Genomic DNA, 19,816 nt, shown 5'->3' with positions numbered 1-19,816 from the left:
GGCATATGGGGCCGGTGCCCTACTCACTGAGCCACAGGCGCCGCCCTTTTGCTTGTGTTTTTAACTGCTTGGTCAGAGCACGTCCCCATTTTCATGACTACTTGTAGGGATTGGCACTGGGGATGCTTGTGAACCCAGCAGTACCAGTCAGTGTACCCAGTGATTTCCTTTTTATTTTTTAGAGACAGAGTTTCACTTTGTCACCCTCAGTAGAATGCCGTGGCGTCACGGCTTACAGCAATCTCCAGCTCTTGGGCTTAGGCGATTATCTTGCCTCAGCCTCCTGAGTAGCTGAGACCGTAGGCGCCCAGCTATTTTTTTGTTGCAGTTCTGCCGGGGCTGGGTTTGAACACCCCCTCTTGGTATATGGGGCCGGTGTCCTACTCACTGAGCCACAGGCGCTGCCCCCAGTCAGTGATGTAGAAGACAGCAGCAGGGGTGCTAATTACATGATTTCCCAGAGGTGGGTACTATACACACGTGCGCACACGGACACAGACACATACACTTGCATATAGGAGATGGTCAATTTCTAGTTTTCCGGTCAAAGGGGAGACCTTTCAGTTTTTCTGTAGCGTGGCTTTTTTTCCCTTTGAACAGAAATCAGAGGATTAAAAAGTTACACACTTTGAAAACTTCTCAGGTTTCATTTTCTGTCTAAGAATGTATAGTCAGTTTTAAAACCTGAGAATTTTTGTGTTTGAATGAAGCCATATAAAGATCTTGTAGGTCCCAGAATGTCCTAGCATTACAGAAATGGCGGCTTTTGGCGGCGCCTGTGGCTCAAAGGAGTAAGGCGCCAGCCCCATATGCCAGAGGTGGCGGGTTCAAACCCAGTCCCGGCCAAAAACTGCAAAAAAAAAAAAAAAAAAAAAAGAAATGGCGGCTTTCTTTTTTTTTTTTTTTTTTTTGTAGAGACAGAGTCTCACTGTACCGCCCTCGGGTAGAGTGCCGTGGCGTCACACGGCTCATAACTCTTTAACTCTTGGGCTTACGCGATTCTCTTGCCTCAGCCTCCCAAGCAGCTGGGACTACAGATGCCCGCCACAGCGCCTGGCTATTTTTTTGTTGCAGTTTGAACCCGCCACCCGTGGCATATGGGGCCGGCGCCCTACTCACAGAGCCACAGGCGCCGCCCAGAAATGGCGGCTTTCTTATAAGCACTTGAAAGCAGTGTCTATCCCTCATGTGACTTTGGCTTGATTTTCCTTCCTACTGAAATGTTAGGAAGGAAACTGAGCAAAGCAAAATTTACTACTTTTATGATTGGTGACATCTGTGAAAAGAGATGGCTTTCCTGTTGTGCTTATTTCAATGTGCCCCCACTTCATGGGGCTGTCTTCTTTGTCTGGGACATCACAAGCTGCACCATTCTAAGAAATTAAGTTTAATGAAATATGTTAATTCAACATTATGACTTAAGAATTACATTTCCTGGATCTCACATACACTTAAAAATTGAATCGATCAAATTTTATTGCTTCCTTTTTCCTTAGAGCAGCACATTGAGGGTGATATTTTTTTTTCTGTAGTCATAACTCAGGGGCCTTGGTGACTTTCGTTGTATGATAAGATTTAAAAGTAGATGTATTTCTTATACTGCTGCGTGTGCTCAGCAGGGGCTGAGGCTGCTTTCACACTCAGAGCCACTCCTGACACTTCCTGCATTCACAGTTCTCTGATAACAGATGCCAATCTCTGTTTTAACTAGAGATTGTTTCTCCTTTTCAGCATTGATCATGAAGAGGTAAGAGGGTTTTATTTGTAGCCATCTTAACAATAACTAACTTCTCGGTGACTGAACTCTCAACCTGTTTGCATCCACAACAACAAAAACAACAACAAAAAAATCCCTGTACCCTTTGTCAGAAACTCATTAACAGACTGCTTTGGCAGTTCTTATTAGCACACCCTGCAGCCATCTGCTGTGACCAGCCTGCACAGCTCACTTCGTGCACATGGTGTCATATCTCCCTTGTTGTCCCTTTCAGGTAAAAAAGCAGATTTTAGATGAGAAGATCTACTGCCCACCTGAGGCTTCTGTGCTCCTGGCTTCTTATGCTGTCCAGGCCAAGGTAGGCTCACAGAAGAACAATGTATTCTTCCTGGGCATTAACTTGGGTCAAAAGATCACTCCTCTCTTTTCTTTCTTCGGATTTTCTGGACTTCACAGAGACTTGGCCCAGAAAGTGAGATGTTATGGGACTTAGGTACTTGGAAGAACCTCTGTCTCTGTCCCAGTATCTGTATAATTGTGTGTGTGTGCGCGTGCATACACATACAAATGATAAGTGTATCATTCTCATGAATTAAAATTCATTCCAAGTGAATTCATTCCGAAAGGTGAATTTTCTGTGTAATTTCATTATGCACATATGGTTCATTACATTCACTGGACCAACCTCCTCTTTTTATTAACCAAGAAAAATGAATTTACGGTATCTAATTTTAGCCAAATGTGGCCTTAGGTCATAAAGGCTGAGAATCTCGCTTTAAACCTTTCTTCTGAGAACCAGCTGCCCTGTGTGTGGGGACTACACCACACTCTGCTTCGTCTCCCTCCACCCTTTAAGGATGTGAGATCCATGCATGTGGCTGGGTGCCACAGAGTACAGGTGCTATGGCCTGCTGAGCCCAGCTGAGATGTCTGTTCAGCTGAAAAAAATCATTCACTCTCACTGCAGACTTTTTTTGAGATAGCATCTTGCTCTGTTGCCCGTGCTAGAGTATAGTTGGATCATCATAGCTCACTGCAACCTCAAACTCCTAATCTCAAGTGATCCTCCTGGGCGGCGCCTGTGGCTCAGCGGGTAGGGTGCCGGCCCCATATGCCGAAGGTGGCGGGTTCAAACCCAGCCCCTGCCAAACTGCAACAAAAAAATAGCCGGGCGTTGTGGCGGGCGCCTGTAGTCCCAGCTACTTGGGAGGCTGAGTCAAGAGAATTGCCTAAGCCCAAGGATTTGGAGGTTGCTGTGAGCTGTGTGACGCCACGGCACTCTACCGAGGGCGATAAGGTGAGACTATGTCTCTACAAAAAAAAAAAAAACAAAAAAAAACTCCTATTCAAGTGATCCTCCTACCTCAGCCTCCCAAAGTGCTAGAATTACCCCACCACACTTGGTCTCAGACCTTTTTTTTTTTTTTTTTTGGTTTTTGGCCAAGGCTGGGTTTGAACCCGCCACCTCTGGCATATGGGACCGGCGCCCTACTCCTTGAGCCACAGGCGCCACCCCGGTCTCAGACCTTTTTTTTTCTTTTTTGAAACAGAATCTTAATATGTCGCCCTCGGCAGAATGCCATGGCATCACAGCTCACAGCAACCTCACTCCAAGTAGCTGGGACTACAGGTGCCCGCCACAATGCCTGGCTATTTTTGTTGTTGTTGTAGTTGCTATTGTTGTTTGGCAAGTCCGGGCCGAGTTTGAACCTGCCAGCCCTGGTATATGTGGTTGGCACCCTAGCCGCTGAGCTACAAGCGCTGAGCCTTTTTTTTTTTTTTAATTGAGACAGAGTTTCATTTTGTCACACTCAACAGCAACCTCAAACTCTTGGGCTCAAGTGATTCTCTTGCCTCAGTTTCCCTATCAGACTTTTTTTATAAGACCATTTAGGGAGTGTCAGCCTGGATGCTTCGTGTCTCTCAGAATTCCCACTTTAATCATATACTACTTTCTCTTGGTTCCTCTGCTTTCTGCCTTTCACTGAGGCATAGAGGAATGTCCCTGGAATTGGGGCACTTTAATTTGTGTCATGACTTTAAAGCATAATATTTTCCTTTTAAATTATAGGTATCCATAAAGCCATTTCCCTACAATAGGAGAAAAATTAATAAGACACTCTTTTTAGCTCATTTTCTGGGGTAGCTTAATACAGTTTCAGATCAAAGCCAGGAAGTAACTGGCATATCAGTGGGAGTGGAGTGGGAGAGGTGGGGGTGGTAAAAATATATTGTACAGCTAGCTGTGGGGGCTCACACCTATAATCCTAGCACTCTGGAAGGCTGAGCCATGTGGATTGTTTGAGTTCAGGAGTTCAAGACCAGCCTGAGCCAGAGCGAGAACCTGTCTGTAGTAAAAATAGAAAAACTAGCCAGTTGTTTTCTGTTGTGGCAAGCGCCTATAATTCCAGCTACTCGGGAGGCTGAGACAAGAGGATCACTTGAGCCCAAGAGTTTGAGGTTGCTGTGAGCTATGATGGCACAGCACTCTACCCAGGGTGACTGAGTGAGACTCTCTCAAAAAAAGAAAGGTTGTACATGCTGATTAGACCAGTGGAACGCCAAAGTCAATTTAATTGTTTGATGACTCCTCCAATATTTGCTGAGTATTGACCAGGCTTGGGGAGTGGGATCTGTTGACTCTGTTGTAGGCATAGGCACTAAAGTAAATATTTCCCTCAGCAATTTGCCCAAGGTCATGTGGGCAATCTTGGGTAAAGTTAAGGGCAGAATTCATGGCTTTGGGATGGCATTATGTGCCTCCCTATTCCACTTCTCTGAAAAATGAGTAATTGAGAAAACTGAAATTGGGCCTTAATTCAACTAAAACATATGCTTCCTTTTATGCTTTGATCAAGAATATTAGCAACAGGAAAAATGTATCCTTTCCATCAGTATCACCTGAAAGTGATGAAGTAGTCATTGTCATTTTCATTATATCTGATCAGTTCCTGGCCCAGAGTTGAGTTCCTTTTCTCATGCTTTCCTCCCAGCTGAGAGGAGACCCAAGCTGTCAAGGACACTACCTCTCTTTGAAGGGCTTCAGTTTTAATGGCTCCATTTTCTTTCTGTAGGTTTTGGGCCACAAATTCAAAGTCCGCCTGTGGAAAAAAATATCACTTTTCAAGGAATCAGCAGATGTTTGCTTAAACAGATTTCACTGTAGGAAAGCCCTACTAATTTGGATCCTACTAATTTAGAGATGAAAGTGATTCACAGACAACATATGTGGTTCATATGGGGGAGGATGTTCTAACTATTTTTTCCGGTGTAAATTTTAAGGATGTTACAAGTAAAAGTAATCTATGGTTTAAAGTCTGGGTTTGGGAAATCAATTGAGGCTTACTATAACATGTGTCCAATTTCTGTGACTGCTGGTTAACATTAAGCGGAGATCTTTGATTATAGTATTAATAAGATCTTATATGTCCATAGTATTTTCCAGTTTTACGGTGTTTTTGTTTGTTTGTTTGTTTTTTGAGACAGAGTCTCACTTTGTCATCCTCGGTAGAGTGCCATGGCGTCATAGTTCACAACAACCTCAAACTCTTGGGCTCAAGCGATTCTCTTGCCTCAGCCTTCTGAGTAGCTGGGACTACTGGCACCTGCCACAATGCCCTTATTTTTTAGAGACGAGGTCTTACTCTTGTTCAGGCTGGTCTCAAGCCTGTGAGCTCAGGCAGTCCACCTGCCTTGGCCTCCCAAGTACTAGGATTAGCCACTGTGCCCCGCCCCAGTTCTACAGTGTTATAACATGAATATTTTGTATGATCCTCAGTATAGTTTTTTTTTTTTTCCAGAAGACAAAGTATTATTCCTGTCTTACAGATGAGGAATTTAAGGTTCAGAAAGGAATAGTGATTTGTCCGAAGTCACGTACTTTCATGTTAATTCTGCTTTTATGGAAATTTATAGCCCACTTCTTCTTCTTTTTTTTTTTTTTTTTTTCTGAGACAGAATCTCACTTTATTGCCGTTGGTAGAGTGCTATGGCATCACAGCTCACAGCAACCTCCAATTCCTGGGCTTAGGCGATTGTCTTGCCTCAGCCTCCCGAGTAGCTGGGATTCCAGGTACCTGCCACAACGCCTGGCTATTTTTTTGTTGCAGTTTGGCTGGGGCCGTGTTCAAACTCGCCACCCTCAGTATATGGGGCTGGTGCTGTACCCACTGAGCCACAGGTGCCACTCTATAGCCCACTTCTCGATGGAGGGGATTTGAAGCAGAATGGAATGAGAGAGTGGAGGTGTGATGGACTTGGTGTCCAGGCTGCCTTTGTTAGCACATTGCCATAGCCCCTTGCCATCTAGCATGAGGGGGGTCTGTCAGTAACAAGCACTGCCTTTTTCTAAATTCCAGTTTGATTTATAGGCTCAACATTAGTCCAAGCTTTTCAGTAAGTCATACTGGTTCCTACCATTATATTCAGCTTGTTTTCTTCTACCCCTTTTCTGAAAACAGAAAGGAACTTTAAAAGTATGGAGGGGAAAGCTAATTGAGCTCATTAACACATGGAATATAATTATGCAGAAATATATTCATTACAGTATTTCAGCTGTTTGAATGATATAGGCACAATTAATTCCAAAGCTTACAGAAACAGTTACCCTCAAAGTATAAATACAAATACTAATCACATGGTTCAGTTAACAAGAGCCATATTTCTTGGTTGGAATTCCAGTTATACTTGAATCAGAAAGTGTAGGCAGGGATTTTTTGGTCCAATCACATGACATTAAACCATCTTGCAATGTTCAAACCACCTGTTGGATTTTATATTGACCATTTGGTGTTTGAAATGTGTTCTTATTAAAAATGACTTTGGGAGGGAATGGCATGTAATTTACAAATCTGGTGGGGGTGGGTTACTGCCTGCAAAGGGGACAAGATGGTGGGAGGGGAGGCTTAGTGTTTCTTACTACTCTTTAATGCAAATCAGAGAAAGAGTGCCAAAATACAATTAAGTTAAGAAACTGAGTGTATGTAAAGTTTAGGTAGAGGGTTGCAAAAGTTGAGATTGGAGAGGTCTGTAGGGGATCATGTCATAAAAGGTGTTAACTTTGTCCTGTGTTGATTCAGACCAGAGAAGGTTACCTTTGGTGGCTTTGTGAAGGACAGATTGGAGTGGGATAAGTTTAGAGACAGAGAGACCCGTTAGAAGACTGTGCTAGTTAGCCTGGTGAGAAAATATTAGGTTCATGTCTCAGGTAGTGATTGGTTAGAGAAGAGCCATCTGACTTAAAAATATCCAGGAGATAAAAGTTAAATAGTAAAAGGTAAATAGCTGTACTCTGCATATCTTTTTTTTTTTTGCATAGCCTATGACACATTGATTTTTTTCCCCCGCCCCGCATAACATCTATTTTGAGATGTATCCATGTTGCATGAGTAGATGTAGCTCACTGATTTTTAACTGCTGTGTGGTAGCCTTGTTACATTAACCTAGTTTATTTGTCCATCCCCCTTCTGAGAGAGAGATGATTTGATTTCACTTTTCCCCAACAGTGCTTGACTGAAAGCAATCATCCTTTTGTATGATTCTTTGTGTACATGTGCAAAAGTTTTTTTTTCCCTTAAGGTAGCTTTCTAGAAGTTGAATAGCATAGAATTGACAAAAGATAGTACCTAAATACAAAAAAACTTGAGCTTATAGGAAAAAGACAAATAGTAGAAAAATGAACACAAAGGATATGAACACGCACTTTATAGAACAGAAAATGACAATGGTCAGTAAATACAAAAAAGATGTTTGATCTCACCAATAATCATGAAAAAGAAAAATGGAAGCAACAGTAAAATAATATTTCAAACACATAAAATTCTCAGAATTACTGAGTTCTTAATTCTTTTTAATTTTATTTATTATTATTATTATTATTTGAGACAGAGTCTCACTATATCGCCCTGAATGGAGTGCTGTGATGTCACAGCTCACAGCAACCTCAAACTCTTGGACTTAAGCAATTCTCTTGCCTTAGCCTCCCAAGTAGCTGGGACTATAGGCACCCGCCACAATGCCCGGCTATTTTAGTTGGCCTAGTCTGGGTTCAAACCCTCCACCCTCCTTGTATGTGGTTGGCGCCCTACCCACTGAGCTACGGGTGCCACCTTTCTTTGTGTTTTTCTATTGTTTAAACAAACGCAATGAATATCCTCACTTATGCTTCTTTGGGCATATATAAACAATATTTTTGTATGATAGATATCAAGAAATGGTATAACTAGGTTGAAGGATAAGAACATTTAAAATTTAAGTAATCTCCGCTTGGTGCTCAGTGGCTAGGGAGCCGGCCACATACACCCAGGCTGGCAGGTTCAAGCCCGGCCCTGGCCTGCTAAACAACAATGACAACTGCAACCAAAAATAGCCGGGCATTGTGGCAGGCGCCTGTGGTCCCACCTACTTGGGAGGCTGAGGCTTTGAGGTTGCTGTGAGCTGTGATGCCACAGTACCTACCGAGGGTGACATAGTGAGACTCTGTCTCAAAAAAAAAGAATTTAAGTAATGTTAAGTGCAAGAAGCCAGATACAAAAGGCCACTTTTTTTTTTATGGTTCCATTTACCTGAATATGAAATTACAGAATAGGCAAATGCATTGATACAGAAATTATATTTGATATTTACCAGGGAATGGAGGAATGGAAGAAATTAGGAGTGACAGGAGATATAGGATTTCTTCTTAGGGTAACAGAAGTGTTCTGGAATTTTTTTTTTTTTTTATAAATGCCTTTTTATTTATTTATTTTGCAGTTTTTGGCCAGGGCTGGGTTTGAACCCATCACCCCCGGAATATGGGGCAGGCTCCCTACTCCTTGAGCCACAGGCGCTGCCCAGTGTTCTGGAATTTAATAGTGGTTATGACTGCAGTGTTCTGAATATACTAAACACCACCGAGTTGTACACTTAAATTAGATACATTTTATGTGTATAAATTTTATCAATTAAAAAATCAGTCTTGGGTGGCGCCTGTGGCTCAAGGAGTAGGGCGCCGGTCCCATATGCCGGAGGTGGTGGGTTCAAACCCAGCCCTGGCCAAAAACCACAAAAAAACAACAACAACAAAAAAATCAGTCTTTTAAATTTTGCTAATCTGGGCTTGATGCGAGTGGCTCACATCCCAGCACTCTGGGAGGCCAAGGCAGGTAGATTGCCCTGAGTTCACAGGTTCGAGACCAGCTTGAGCAACAGTGAGACCTCCTCTCTGAAAAATAGCCGGGTGTTGTGGTGGACATCTATAGTCCCAGCTACTTGGGAGGTTGAGGCAAGAGAATCGCTTGAGCCCAAGGGCTTGAGGCTGCTTTGAACTCTGATGCCATGGCACTCTACTTAGGGTGACAAAGTGGGATTCTGTCTCCTCCTACCAGAAAAATAAATAAATTTTGCTAATCTGATAAAAAAATAGATTTTTTAAGTTTGCATTTCTGTCCTTTCCATTGGTTGCTGTGCATCCTTTCATAGATTTATTGGCCATTTGTGTTTCTTTTCTTTGTGAATTCTATTTATGGCTTGCCCACTTTTCCATAGTGTTGCTTTTCTTTTCCTATTTGATTTTGTCTGTTTTTACATATTAGACTTGTTGGTCTTTTTCTTTGTGTGTGTGTTTTTTTTTTTTTTTTTTTTGAGACAGTTTCACTTTGTCACCCTCCATAGAGTGCTACAGCATCACAGTTCGCAGCAACCTCTAACTCCTGGGCTTAGGCGACTCTTGCCTCAGCCTCCTGAGTAGCTGGGACTACAGGTGCCCACTACAACGCCCGGCTATTTTTTTGTTGCAGTTTGGCTGGGTCTGGGTTTGAACCCACCACCCTTGATATATGGGGCTGGCGCCCTACCCACTGAGCCACAGGCGCCGCCCTTCTTTGTGTGTTTGTTTTAAGTGACTTTTAGAATGGCGTCACCAAACATTGTTATACCTTTGATCTATATTTTGTTCTGATATTTTATGGATTTTCTTTTTTTTTTGTAGAGACAGAGTTTCACTTTATGGCCCTGGGTAGAGTGCCGTGGCCTCACACAGCTCACAGCAACCTCCAACTCCTGGGCTTAGGCAATTCTCTTGCCTCAGCCTCCCAAGCAGCTGAGACTACAGGCACCCGCCACAACGCCCGGCTATTTTTCTGTTGCAGTTCGGCCAGGGCCGGGTTTGAACCCGCCACCCTTGGTATATGGGGCCGGCGCCTTACCGACTGAGCCACAGGTGCCTCCCTGGATTTTCACTTTTAAGTTTGAGTCTTTTTTTTTTTTTTTTGAGACAGAGTCTCACTTTGTCACCCGTGGTAGAATGCCATGGCATCATAGCTCACAGCAAGCTCCAACTCTTGGGCTCAAGCGATTCTCTTGCCTTAGCCTCCCAAGTAGCTGAGACTACAGGTGTCCTAGAGATGGGGGTCTTCCTCTTGCTCAGGCTGGTCTGGAACCTGTGAGCTCGGGGCAATCCACCCACCTCGGCCTCTCAGAGTGCTAGGATTACAGGTGTGAGCCACCTCATCCAGCCTTTTAAGTTTGAGTCTTCAGTCCATCTAGAATTTAATGACTAGAGTGAGGATCTAGGTAGGGATCTGTTTTTTTTCTGTATGTAATTATCAAATGTTTATGTTTTGTGAAATCTTGTTCAGAGCATTTGATCTGATTTTTCATATATGAATAGAAGAAATTATTTAATATTGAAAAGAGGCTCTGTTTAACCTAAGAATTGACTCCACAAGTTTTTTTGTTTGTTTTGTTTTGGAGACAGAGTCTTATTATGTCACCCTCAGTAGAATGCTGTGGTGTTACAGCTCACAGCAACCTCAAACTCTTGAGCTTAAGCGATTTTCTTGCCTCAGCTTCCCTGTAGCTGAGACTACTGGTGCCCACCACAAGGCCCGGCTGTTTTTTTGTTATTGTTGTCGTTGTTTAGCAGGCCCTGGCTGGGTTTGAATCCACCAGGCCTGGTGCATGTGTCCAGCGCCCTAACCACTGAGCTATGGGTGCTGAGCTGACAAGTTTTTGATTCTTTTTTTAAAAGACAGAGTCTCACTTTGTTGCCCTTGGTAGAGTGCTGTGGCGTCACACCTCACAGCAACCTCCAGCTCTTGGGCTTAGGCGATTCTCTTGCCTCTGCCTCTCGAGTAGCTGGGACCACAGGCACCTGCCACAACACCCGGCTATTTTTTGTTGCAGTTTGGCCAAGGCCGGGTTTGAACCATCCACCCTCGGTATACGGGGCCGGCGCCCTACTCACTGAGCCACAGGCGCCACCCTGACTTTATTTTTTTCTTGAGATAGAGTCTCATTCTGTTGCCCAGGCTAGAGAACAGTGGTGTCAGCCTAGCTTGTTGCAACCTCAAACTCCTGGGCTCATACAATCCTTCTGTCTCAGACTCCAGTGTAACTGGGACTACAGATGTTCACGCCACAGTGCCCAGCTAATTTTTGCCTTTTTAAATAGAGACTGAGGAAAAAAAATAAATAACTAAGTAGAGACTGGGTCTCACTCTTGCTCAGGCTGGTCGCAAACTCTTAGTATTTGGTATTTACCAGGGAATGGGGGAATGGACGAAATTAGGAGTGACAGCATTCCCCTATTCCCTGGTAAATACAAATATAGCTGGGCATTGTGGTGGGCACCTGTCCTAGCTACTCGGTAGGCTGAGGCAAGAGATTGGCTTAAACCCAAGAGTTTGAGGCTGCTGTGAGCTATAACGCCATGGCACTCTACCCAGGGCAACATAGTGAAACTCTGTCTCAAAAAAAAAAAAAAATTTTTAAGTAATGTTAAGTGAAGGAAGCCAGATACAAAAGGCTTGAGCTCAAGTGATCCTCCTATTTTGGCCTCCCAGAGTGCTAGAATTATAGGCATGAGATACCACATGGGGCCAACTCTAAAAGCCTTTTAAATGGTAAACTCCCTTCTTAAATTTAAATTCAATTGGTTTATACCAGAGAAAGAGTGAAGTTTTCTGAAGTTTATATAATTTAGGAGATTCTCTTTGATACAAGAATACCAAATTGTGAGTATAAAATTAGGTTCAAGCCTATGTGGGTGCAGAGACCTGAAATCTAAGCTTCCTTAGCTTCACATTCATCCTGGTTATATTATCAGAACACATTAATTACGTGAAAGGATGAAGAACAGCCATCTCTTATCTCTGGAGTAGTATCTTTTCTACTCACCAACTGTGTTTCTGTAAGAGACATTTAAGAGCAGATCATATATATCAAGGTGGCTTTAATGTTGGAAGTGGAGTTAGTCCAGTGGGGAAGTTCTTTCAGCAGGGTCTTTACTTCTTCTGCATTGCTTAGATGTAATGTTTTGATCAGTAGAGTAGCTGAGCACTCAAGTATAATAATGGAGATTGTTAAACTTGCAAGACTTTGGAACTTGAATTAACAGCTTTAACTTTGTGTATCTGCTTACTTTTGCATTAAAATTTGGTCAGCACCATTAAAAAGTTTGCATATGCAACTATCAATGCTTTCTTTAACATCCTACCCTTTCAAAAACTGGGGAGGCAAACAGTGACCATTGCTGCATCCTCAATAATGCAGAAGATGACATAATAATAATGATACCTGACTTTCACCTGAGACAGGCTCTGTTAGTACCTTTGCTATATAGATGTGGAAGCTGAGGTTTAGGGAGAGGGTGCCTTACTCAAGACTTACAGAGGTACTCTAGACCTCTCTTTTTAATATCCTGTAAGGCCAGTTCTCTCACATGACAAATAAGAAGACAGACTACAAGAGACCCAAGATTTTTTGACAGTAGCTTGCATATGTCAAGCATGTTTTTTTTTTTTTAATTTTTCTTTTGACAGCAGGTTGTATGTGTCAAGCAAAGTTTTTATTTTGTTTATTTAGAGCTTTTTTAGACAGAGTCTTACTCTATGGCATTTTCTTCCTTTCTTGAACTCTTTTTCTTTCTTAAATTTATTTTTATTTTTTTTAGACGGAGTCTAACTCAGTGGCCCTGGACAGGGTGCTGTGGGGTCATAGTTCACAGCAACCTCCAACTCTTGGGCTTAAGTGATTCTCTTGCCTCAGCCTATCTAATAGCTAGGACTATAGGCACCCACCACAATGCCTGGCTATTTTTAGAGATGGGGTCACATCTCTCTCTTGCTCAGGCTGCTTCTATCTCCTGAGCTCAAGCAATCCATCTGCCTCAGCCTCCCAGAGTGCTAGGATTACAGGCCTGAGCCACCTCACTCAGCCTATTTTGTTTATTTTTAATTTAATTTAATTTATTATTATGTTTTTATTTCTGAATGTTCCAGGGGCACAAACATATTGGTTATATGCATTACTTTTGTACAGTTTGAGTCAAGGTTATATAATTGAATACACCCCCCATAGTTTTAAGAACTATGCAGTACCATTACCTGGGGGGTTAGAAAAAAAATGTAAAAATAAAAAAAAAAGTATATGGGCATTATTCCATTTGATCCCTACAAGAGACCTACCAGATAAATACTATTATTATTCCTGTTATGCAGACAAGGAAACTGAGACACAAAAATTTCTAAGGTCACTAAGTGAAAAAGGGGTAGTATTGCACCTTAAGCAGCATTCTGGGCTCCTGCCTTCCGAGGGAGTACTGTCAAAGCTCCGTGAAGTTAGGAGTTATTACATCTCCAAGCCTCTTACAAGTAAAGAGAAGCTAGGGTCTTTCATTTTTTTTTTTTATTTCATGTTTTTTTTTTTTATATATTTTTTTGTAGAGACAGAGTTTCACTTTATTGCCCTCGGTAGAGTGCCGTGGCGTCACACAGCTCACAGCAACCTCCAACTCCTAGGCTTAGGCGATTCTCCTGCCTCAGCCTCCCGAGTAGCTGGGACCACAGGCGCCCGCCACAACGCCCGGCTATTTTTTTGTTGCAGTTTGGCCGGGGCCGGGTTTGAACCCGCCACCCTCGGTATATGGGGCCGGCGCCCCGCTCACTGAGCCACAGGCGCTGCCCTCATTTTTTTTTTTTTAAATGAAGAAATGCCTAAACGGGGTTACGAAAATGTGTCATATTTAAAATGTTTAAATTTAATAGATTAATTCCTTTAACATTCAAAAAACAATTCAGGGGCAGGGCGACACGGCTCACGCCTGTAATCCTAGTACTCTGGGAGGCAGTGTCAGGAGGATCACTTGGGCTCAGCAGTTTGAGACCAGCCTGAGCAAGAGTGAGACCCCTTCTCTGCTAAAAATAGAAAAACTAGCTGAGCCTTGTGGCAGACCCCTATAGTCCCAGCTACTAGGTAGGCTGAGGCAAGGAGGATCGCTTGAGCTCAGGAGTTTCTTTTGTTTGTTGGTTTGTTTGTTTTTATAGAGACAGAATCTCACTTTATCTCCCTTGGTAGAGTGCAGTGGCGTCACACAGTTCACAGCAACCTCCAACTCCTGGGCTTAGGCGATTCTCTTGTCTCAGCCTCCCAAGTAGCTGAGACTACGGTGCCTGCCACAATGCCTGGCTATTTTTTTGTTGCAGTTTGGCTGGGGCTGAGTTCGAACCTGCCACTCTCGGTATATGGGGAGGCGCCCTAACCAGTGAGCCACAGGCACCACCCGAGCTCAAGAGTTTTTGAGGTTGCTGTGAGCTATGATGCCACAGCACTCCATCCAGGGCGACCGAGTGATACTCTAAAAAATAAAAGTACCAATAAATTTCTGCTACTTGCAAAATAATTATGAGATTCAAAGGAACTATTAATTCACAAGGCTTTACAATGGTGTGATATGAGAATGAAACATGATTTAAAGTTGATGATGAACATTTGCTTTCAATCCTGTGTCTGTGTTTGGTGGGCAGTTTCATCTGGAGACAATACCAGAAGTCTAACTTGAGGCTGTTTGGGGAGAAAAGGGTGGGCAACATGTCCTGATTTGGTGGTATATAGAATCAGCCACTTTGTGCCTGATCTTTCTTTGTTTTTCCAATGTTGGTGGCTAAAAGGATAAATGTTTATAAAAGATTAAAGTACTGATATTGTACCCTCAATGAATCCCCAACAATAAAAAAAAAGAAAAAAAAAGGATTAAAGTACTGAGCTTTGTTTCTTTTCATTAAAAAGAAGAGCCACTGAATGCCAATTGATGAAAGACTTAGATTCTATATTCTACTGTATATTTCATGGTTAGTTTCTTTTTTAAATTTTAATTTTTTTTTGGAGGTAGTCTCACTTTCTTGCCCTCGGCAGAGTGCCATGACGTCATAGCTCACAGCAACCTCAAATTCTTGAGCTCAAGCATCCCAAGAATCCTCTTGCCTCAGCCTCCCACGTAGCTGGGACTACAGGCGCTGCCCCCAATGCCTGGCTATTGTTTTAGAGAGGACGTCTTGCTCTGGCTCAGGCTGGTCTCAAACCCGTGAGCTTAGGCAATTCATGCACCTCAGCCTCCCAAGTGCTGGGATTACAGGTGTGAGCCACCACACCCGGCCCTCTCTTTTTAAAATTTTTAAAGATTTTTTTTTTTTTTTTTGGCCGGGGCTAGGTTTGAACCCGCCACCTCCGGCATATGGGACCGGCGCCCTACTCCTTGAGCCACAGGCACCGCCCTAAAATTTCTAAAGTTTTTATTATTTCCTGGTCATACTTACATTTTCTAGGAAAGAAAGGAATTTTTTTTTTTTTTTAATCAGAGAAGAAATTTCCAAGTCATTGTTCCTGTAGGAATAAAATAAAATGCAGGGCCTGTTTCCAGCCCTACGAGTGACTTCTCTATAATAGCTTTAGAAAAATCAATTAACCTTTTACTCTTTTTTTGTCTGTACAATAGGAATGACAGTTTTGACATCAGATTGTTCCAAAGTATTTTTTCTGAGCCTTGAGTGAAAGGTATTAAAAATATTGCTTGCATTATTCCCTACTCCCCCTAGCAGTTGGTTCCAATTATCAGCCACTTAGAAGCATTTGTAGGTAATACTCTTATCACACATTGCTAATCACAACTTTCACAGTTGTTTTGTTGCTTCAATTCAAAAGCTAACGTTTTGGAAGTGACTGCTTTGAGGGTTAGAAAACATGACCACATTTCCATACAAATATCACATTCTTATTAGTGTGTCGCCTACCATCCCTTATAGGATTATGCAACTCTGTTCATGGATATAATCGACTTTGTATTTTCATTCAAGGATAACAAACTAGCGAGGTTGAAATCTTGACTTGTCAATGGAGTTGAATTGCTCCCTAGAGCTGGGAGGGAATGAGATTGAGTGCAGCCCTGTACAGAAATGGCAGTTGTCTTTAGAACCTCAATTGCCCACTCTCCCTTTCTTCTCCCTCCAGTATGGTGACTATGACCCCTCTGTTCACAAGCGGGGATTTCTGGCCCAAGAAGAATTGCTTCCAAAAAGGGTAAGAAATCAAATTCCCTGTTTGAGAAGACAGCAGATAATCAGTCTCAAAGAGAGCTAACTGAAGGACTGAAGAGAATATGGGAAGTAAACAGCAAGAAGTATTTTATAAATACGTGTATTTTGTAATACATTTTGATTGAAAGGTATGGAATCTCTGGTAAGAATAATAAAAAGCAAAGGTTTATGGAATCAATGTGGGGTTTCCAGGAGAAGGGTGCATCAGTGTGTGTTCAGCTTGGGGAACTGAGTTGTTTGCTGCCTGGAGGGGTGGATAAAGGAGATGCGGTAGGGGTGGGCATTGTGGTTTTTTTTTTGCAGTTTTTGGCCAGGGCTGGGTTTGAACCCGCCACCTCTGACATATGGGGCTGGTGCCCTCCTCCTTTGAGCCACAGGCACTGCCCGGCATTGTGATTTTTAATCCTAGGTGTCATTCATTTTGTTCATTAGCCTCAGCAGCAGGCCAGCCCTCCCTTTTGCTCCTTTCCATTTTATGGTCTCACTTATCTGTCTCACATTTTGCTGCCAGTGCAGGGAAGGCCCAAGGCTAGTAAGCATTGCCTCTGGCAGTGGAGCTCTCTGCCAGAAGCAAAGACAGGAAAGAAAGCCCCTGGCAGAGGAGAGCTGCCTGAGGTCTGAGTAATAATGCAGCTTTTTGAGTTGTTCCCTGATTGAATGGTCTTGTTTACATGCCCACCTCTGCATGTGACTCTCTCCCTGTGTGTGGCTTTTTAAAAATAGCTTTGCTGTTTTATAAAAATGATGCATAATTATAAAAAAAAAGGTAGACAATACCCAAACTTATTTTGTGTGTGGGTTTTTATTTTGCTCTATTTTTTGCTAGGTAATAAATCTGTATCAAATGACTCCGGAAATGTGGGAGGAGAGAATTACTGCCTGGTATGCTGAGCACCGAGGTCGAGCCAGGTGAGGCCCCTTCATTGTTGGTTTATATTTCTTTGTGGGCTTTTTTTTTCCTTAAAAAACTATAAAACTAGGACATGCTCGTTAAACAAAATGCAGTACTGAAGTATATAAAAGAAAAAGGGAGACCTGGGAATAATGTCAGTCTTCAGTGTTCTTGTGTGTCCTTTTTCTAGTACCGGTGGTATAAAGTAGGTGTGTGTAGTGCCCATTAAGATGAGTAAACCTATTGCAGTCATGGGTGATTGAGTTTAATTTTAAGAATTCTATTGTGTTGACATCCCATTACTTTTGCAGCCATCTGTCTATTGTTGGCATTTAGAGTATCTGTAGGTTTTTTACTTTTACAAAAACATCTGCAGTGCACAATCTTACGCAATCATATGAGTAGTTCTGAGGATAGATTCTTTAGGAGAGTTACTGGGTCAAAGGATGCCAGCATTTTGCGTTTTGACAGGTGCCACCAAATTGTTCTCCCCAAAGGCAGTACTGTTTGTACCATCCATTAGCAGTATCATGAGAATGTGGCTCCCTTTCCCCATTCTGTTCTCAGCACTTGTTTTTATCAATCTCATTTTTGCAATCTACAAAGCAAAAAATGGTATCTTATGTTCTAGTTGGTATTCCCCTGATCACTTCAGCAATTGAAGATCTTTTCAATAGCCTTTAAAAATGTTTTCTTCTGGCTGGGCATGGTGGCTTACACCTGTAATGATAGCTCTCCGGGAGGCCAATATGGGTGGATTGCTTGAGCTTATGAGTTTAAGACCAGCCTGAGCAAAAATGGAGACCCCATCTCTACTAAAAATAGAAAAACTGGCTTCAGTGGTTACAGCGCCAGCCACATACACCGGGGCTGGTGGGTTCGAATCTGACCCAGGCCTGCTAAACAACAATGACAACAACAATAAAAAATAGCTGGGCATTGTGGCAGGAGGGTTAGGGGTAGGGTAGTCCCAGCTACTTGGGAGCCTGAGACAAAATCGCTTAAGCCCAAGAGTTGGAGGTTGCTGTGAGCTGTGACACTACAGCACTCTACTGAGAGGGACTGAATAAGACTCTGTCTCAAAAAAAAAAGAGAGAGAAAAGAAAAACTGAGGCCAGAGGATCACTTGAGTCCAATAATTGGAGGTTGCAGTGAGCTGTGATGCCACGGTACTCTAACCAGGATGACAGTTTGAGACTCTGTGTCAACAAAAATAAATAAATAAGTAATAAAAATGTTTCTTCAAATCAGTTTCCTATCATTTTTTTCCTTTACTTTTGAAGACATGTAATATACTTTACAAAAAGGGGAAGAAATGTCATAACTAGTCTCCTGATTTTTTTTTCCTTTTGTGTGTGTGTGTATGTATGGAAGAGGTCTTGTTGTGGTGTCATCACGAAGTTCACTGCAACCTCAAACTCCTGGGCTCAAGCCATCCTCCTATCTCACCCTTCCGAGAAGCTGGGACATGCTACCATGCCTGGCAATTTTTTCATTTTTTGTAGAGATGAGGTCTGTGTTGCCCAGGATAAAACGGTCTCCTGATTTTTAACTCCATAGGTTAATGTTGCCCATTTAAAACTTTGTATAAATGCAATCAGTTTCTATTTTTTGCACTCTACTTCTTTTACTCAGCATATTGTGAGATTTGGGTTTGTGGCATTTGACAATAGTTTTTTTCACTTTTGTTGTTATGTAGAATTCCACCATATCAATATAGCACAAATTTATCCATTCTATTATTGATGGACATTTGGGTTGTCTCCTGATTTTTGTTGTCACAATCATATTAAACGATTTCCCAAAAGTAATTGTAGAATTTAATTTACATCAGCAGTGTGTGTGATTTATGGTTTTTCCACCTGCTTGCCAACACTTGGCATTCTTTCAGTCTAGATTTTTAAAATTCACTGGAGAGCATTTTAAGATTGCAGAGAAAGGGAAGAGGACATAGGGAGGCTTAAGTTAAAATATTTCAATACTGGGCAGCGCCTGTGGCTCAGTGGGTAGGATGCCAGCTCCATATACCAAGGGTGGTGGGTTTGAACCTGGCTCCAGCCAAACTACAACAAAAAAATAGCCGTGTGTTCTGGCGGGTACCTGTACTCCCACTTACTTGGGAGGCTGAGGCAAGAGAATCACTGAAGCCCAAAAGTTAGAGGTTGCTGTGAGCTGTGATGCTACAGGACTCTACCAAGGGTGACAAAGTGAGACTCTGTCTTTAAAAAAACAACAACAACAACAAAAGAAATAAAATATTTCAATACTGTACCTATTTGGGAGTTTTCTGCAAGTCATTGCTGTTCAAGAGCTTACTTTAAAGTTGACTTGTAACTTAGAAGTACATGACTTGGCTTGGGTTTTATGACTTAGAGATAGCTCTTGTCCCAACCTTCAATAATACCAAAAAAACAAAATCAGAAAAAGTAGCTGTCAAGTAGCTTGCAGAGAGAGTTATTTCATTACTAAAACTATCTAGGGAAAGAAAGTACATAGCCTAGGCACAGTGGCTTATGCCTGTAACCCTAGCACTCTGGGAGTCAGGAGGATCCCTTAAGGTTAGGGGTTTAAGATGAGTCAGAAAGACCTGGTCTCTACTAAAAAGAGAAAAATTAGCCAGGTGTTGTGATAGGCCCCTGTAGTTCTAGCTACTTGGGAGACTGAGGCAGCAGAACTGCTTGAACCCAATAGTTGAGGTTGCTGTGAGCTAGGCTGAGGCCAAGGCACTGTAGCCTGAGCAACAGAGTGAGACTTTCTCAAAAAAAGGAAAAAAAAAAGTACACAAAGATAAACCAATGACTTAAACAAAATTTGAACATCTAAATACTTTTGAGGCTTGAAGACAAAATACCACGTGCT

The 19,816-nt window shown here is 42.3% G+C and overlaps 1 protein-coding gene across 4 annotated transcripts in view; it reads left to right on the top strand.

The window, feature by feature from the left end:
- The window catches only part of NF2 (NF2, moesin-ezrin-radixin like (MERLIN) tumor suppressor), a 142,856-nt gene that overhangs the window by 53,992 nt on the left and 69,048 nt on the right, over positions 1-19,816 (top strand). For all 4 annotated transcript variants that reach the window (XM_053587470.1, XM_053587471.1, XM_053587472.1 and 1 more), the window contains exons 4-6: positions 1,992-2,075; positions 15,980-16,048; positions 16,892-16,974. In XM_053587470.1, the coding sequence (XP_053443445.1) occupies positions 1,992-2,075; positions 15,980-16,048; positions 16,892-16,974 (236 nt within the window). The remainder of the gene's footprint in view (positions 1-1,991; positions 2,076-15,979; positions 16,049-16,891; positions 16,975-19,816) is intronic.

The sequence above is a fragment of the Nycticebus coucang genome, chromosome 4, assembly GCF_027406575.1.
Source record: "Nycticebus coucang isolate mNycCou1 chromosome 4, mNycCou1.pri, whole genome shotgun sequence".
NCBI classification, from domain to species: Eukaryota; Metazoa; Chordata; class Mammalia; order Primates; family Lorisidae; genus Nycticebus; species Nycticebus coucang.
The sequence above is the reverse complement of the archived record's forward strand: the minus strand, read 5'-3'. Positions and strand labels throughout refer to the sequence as shown.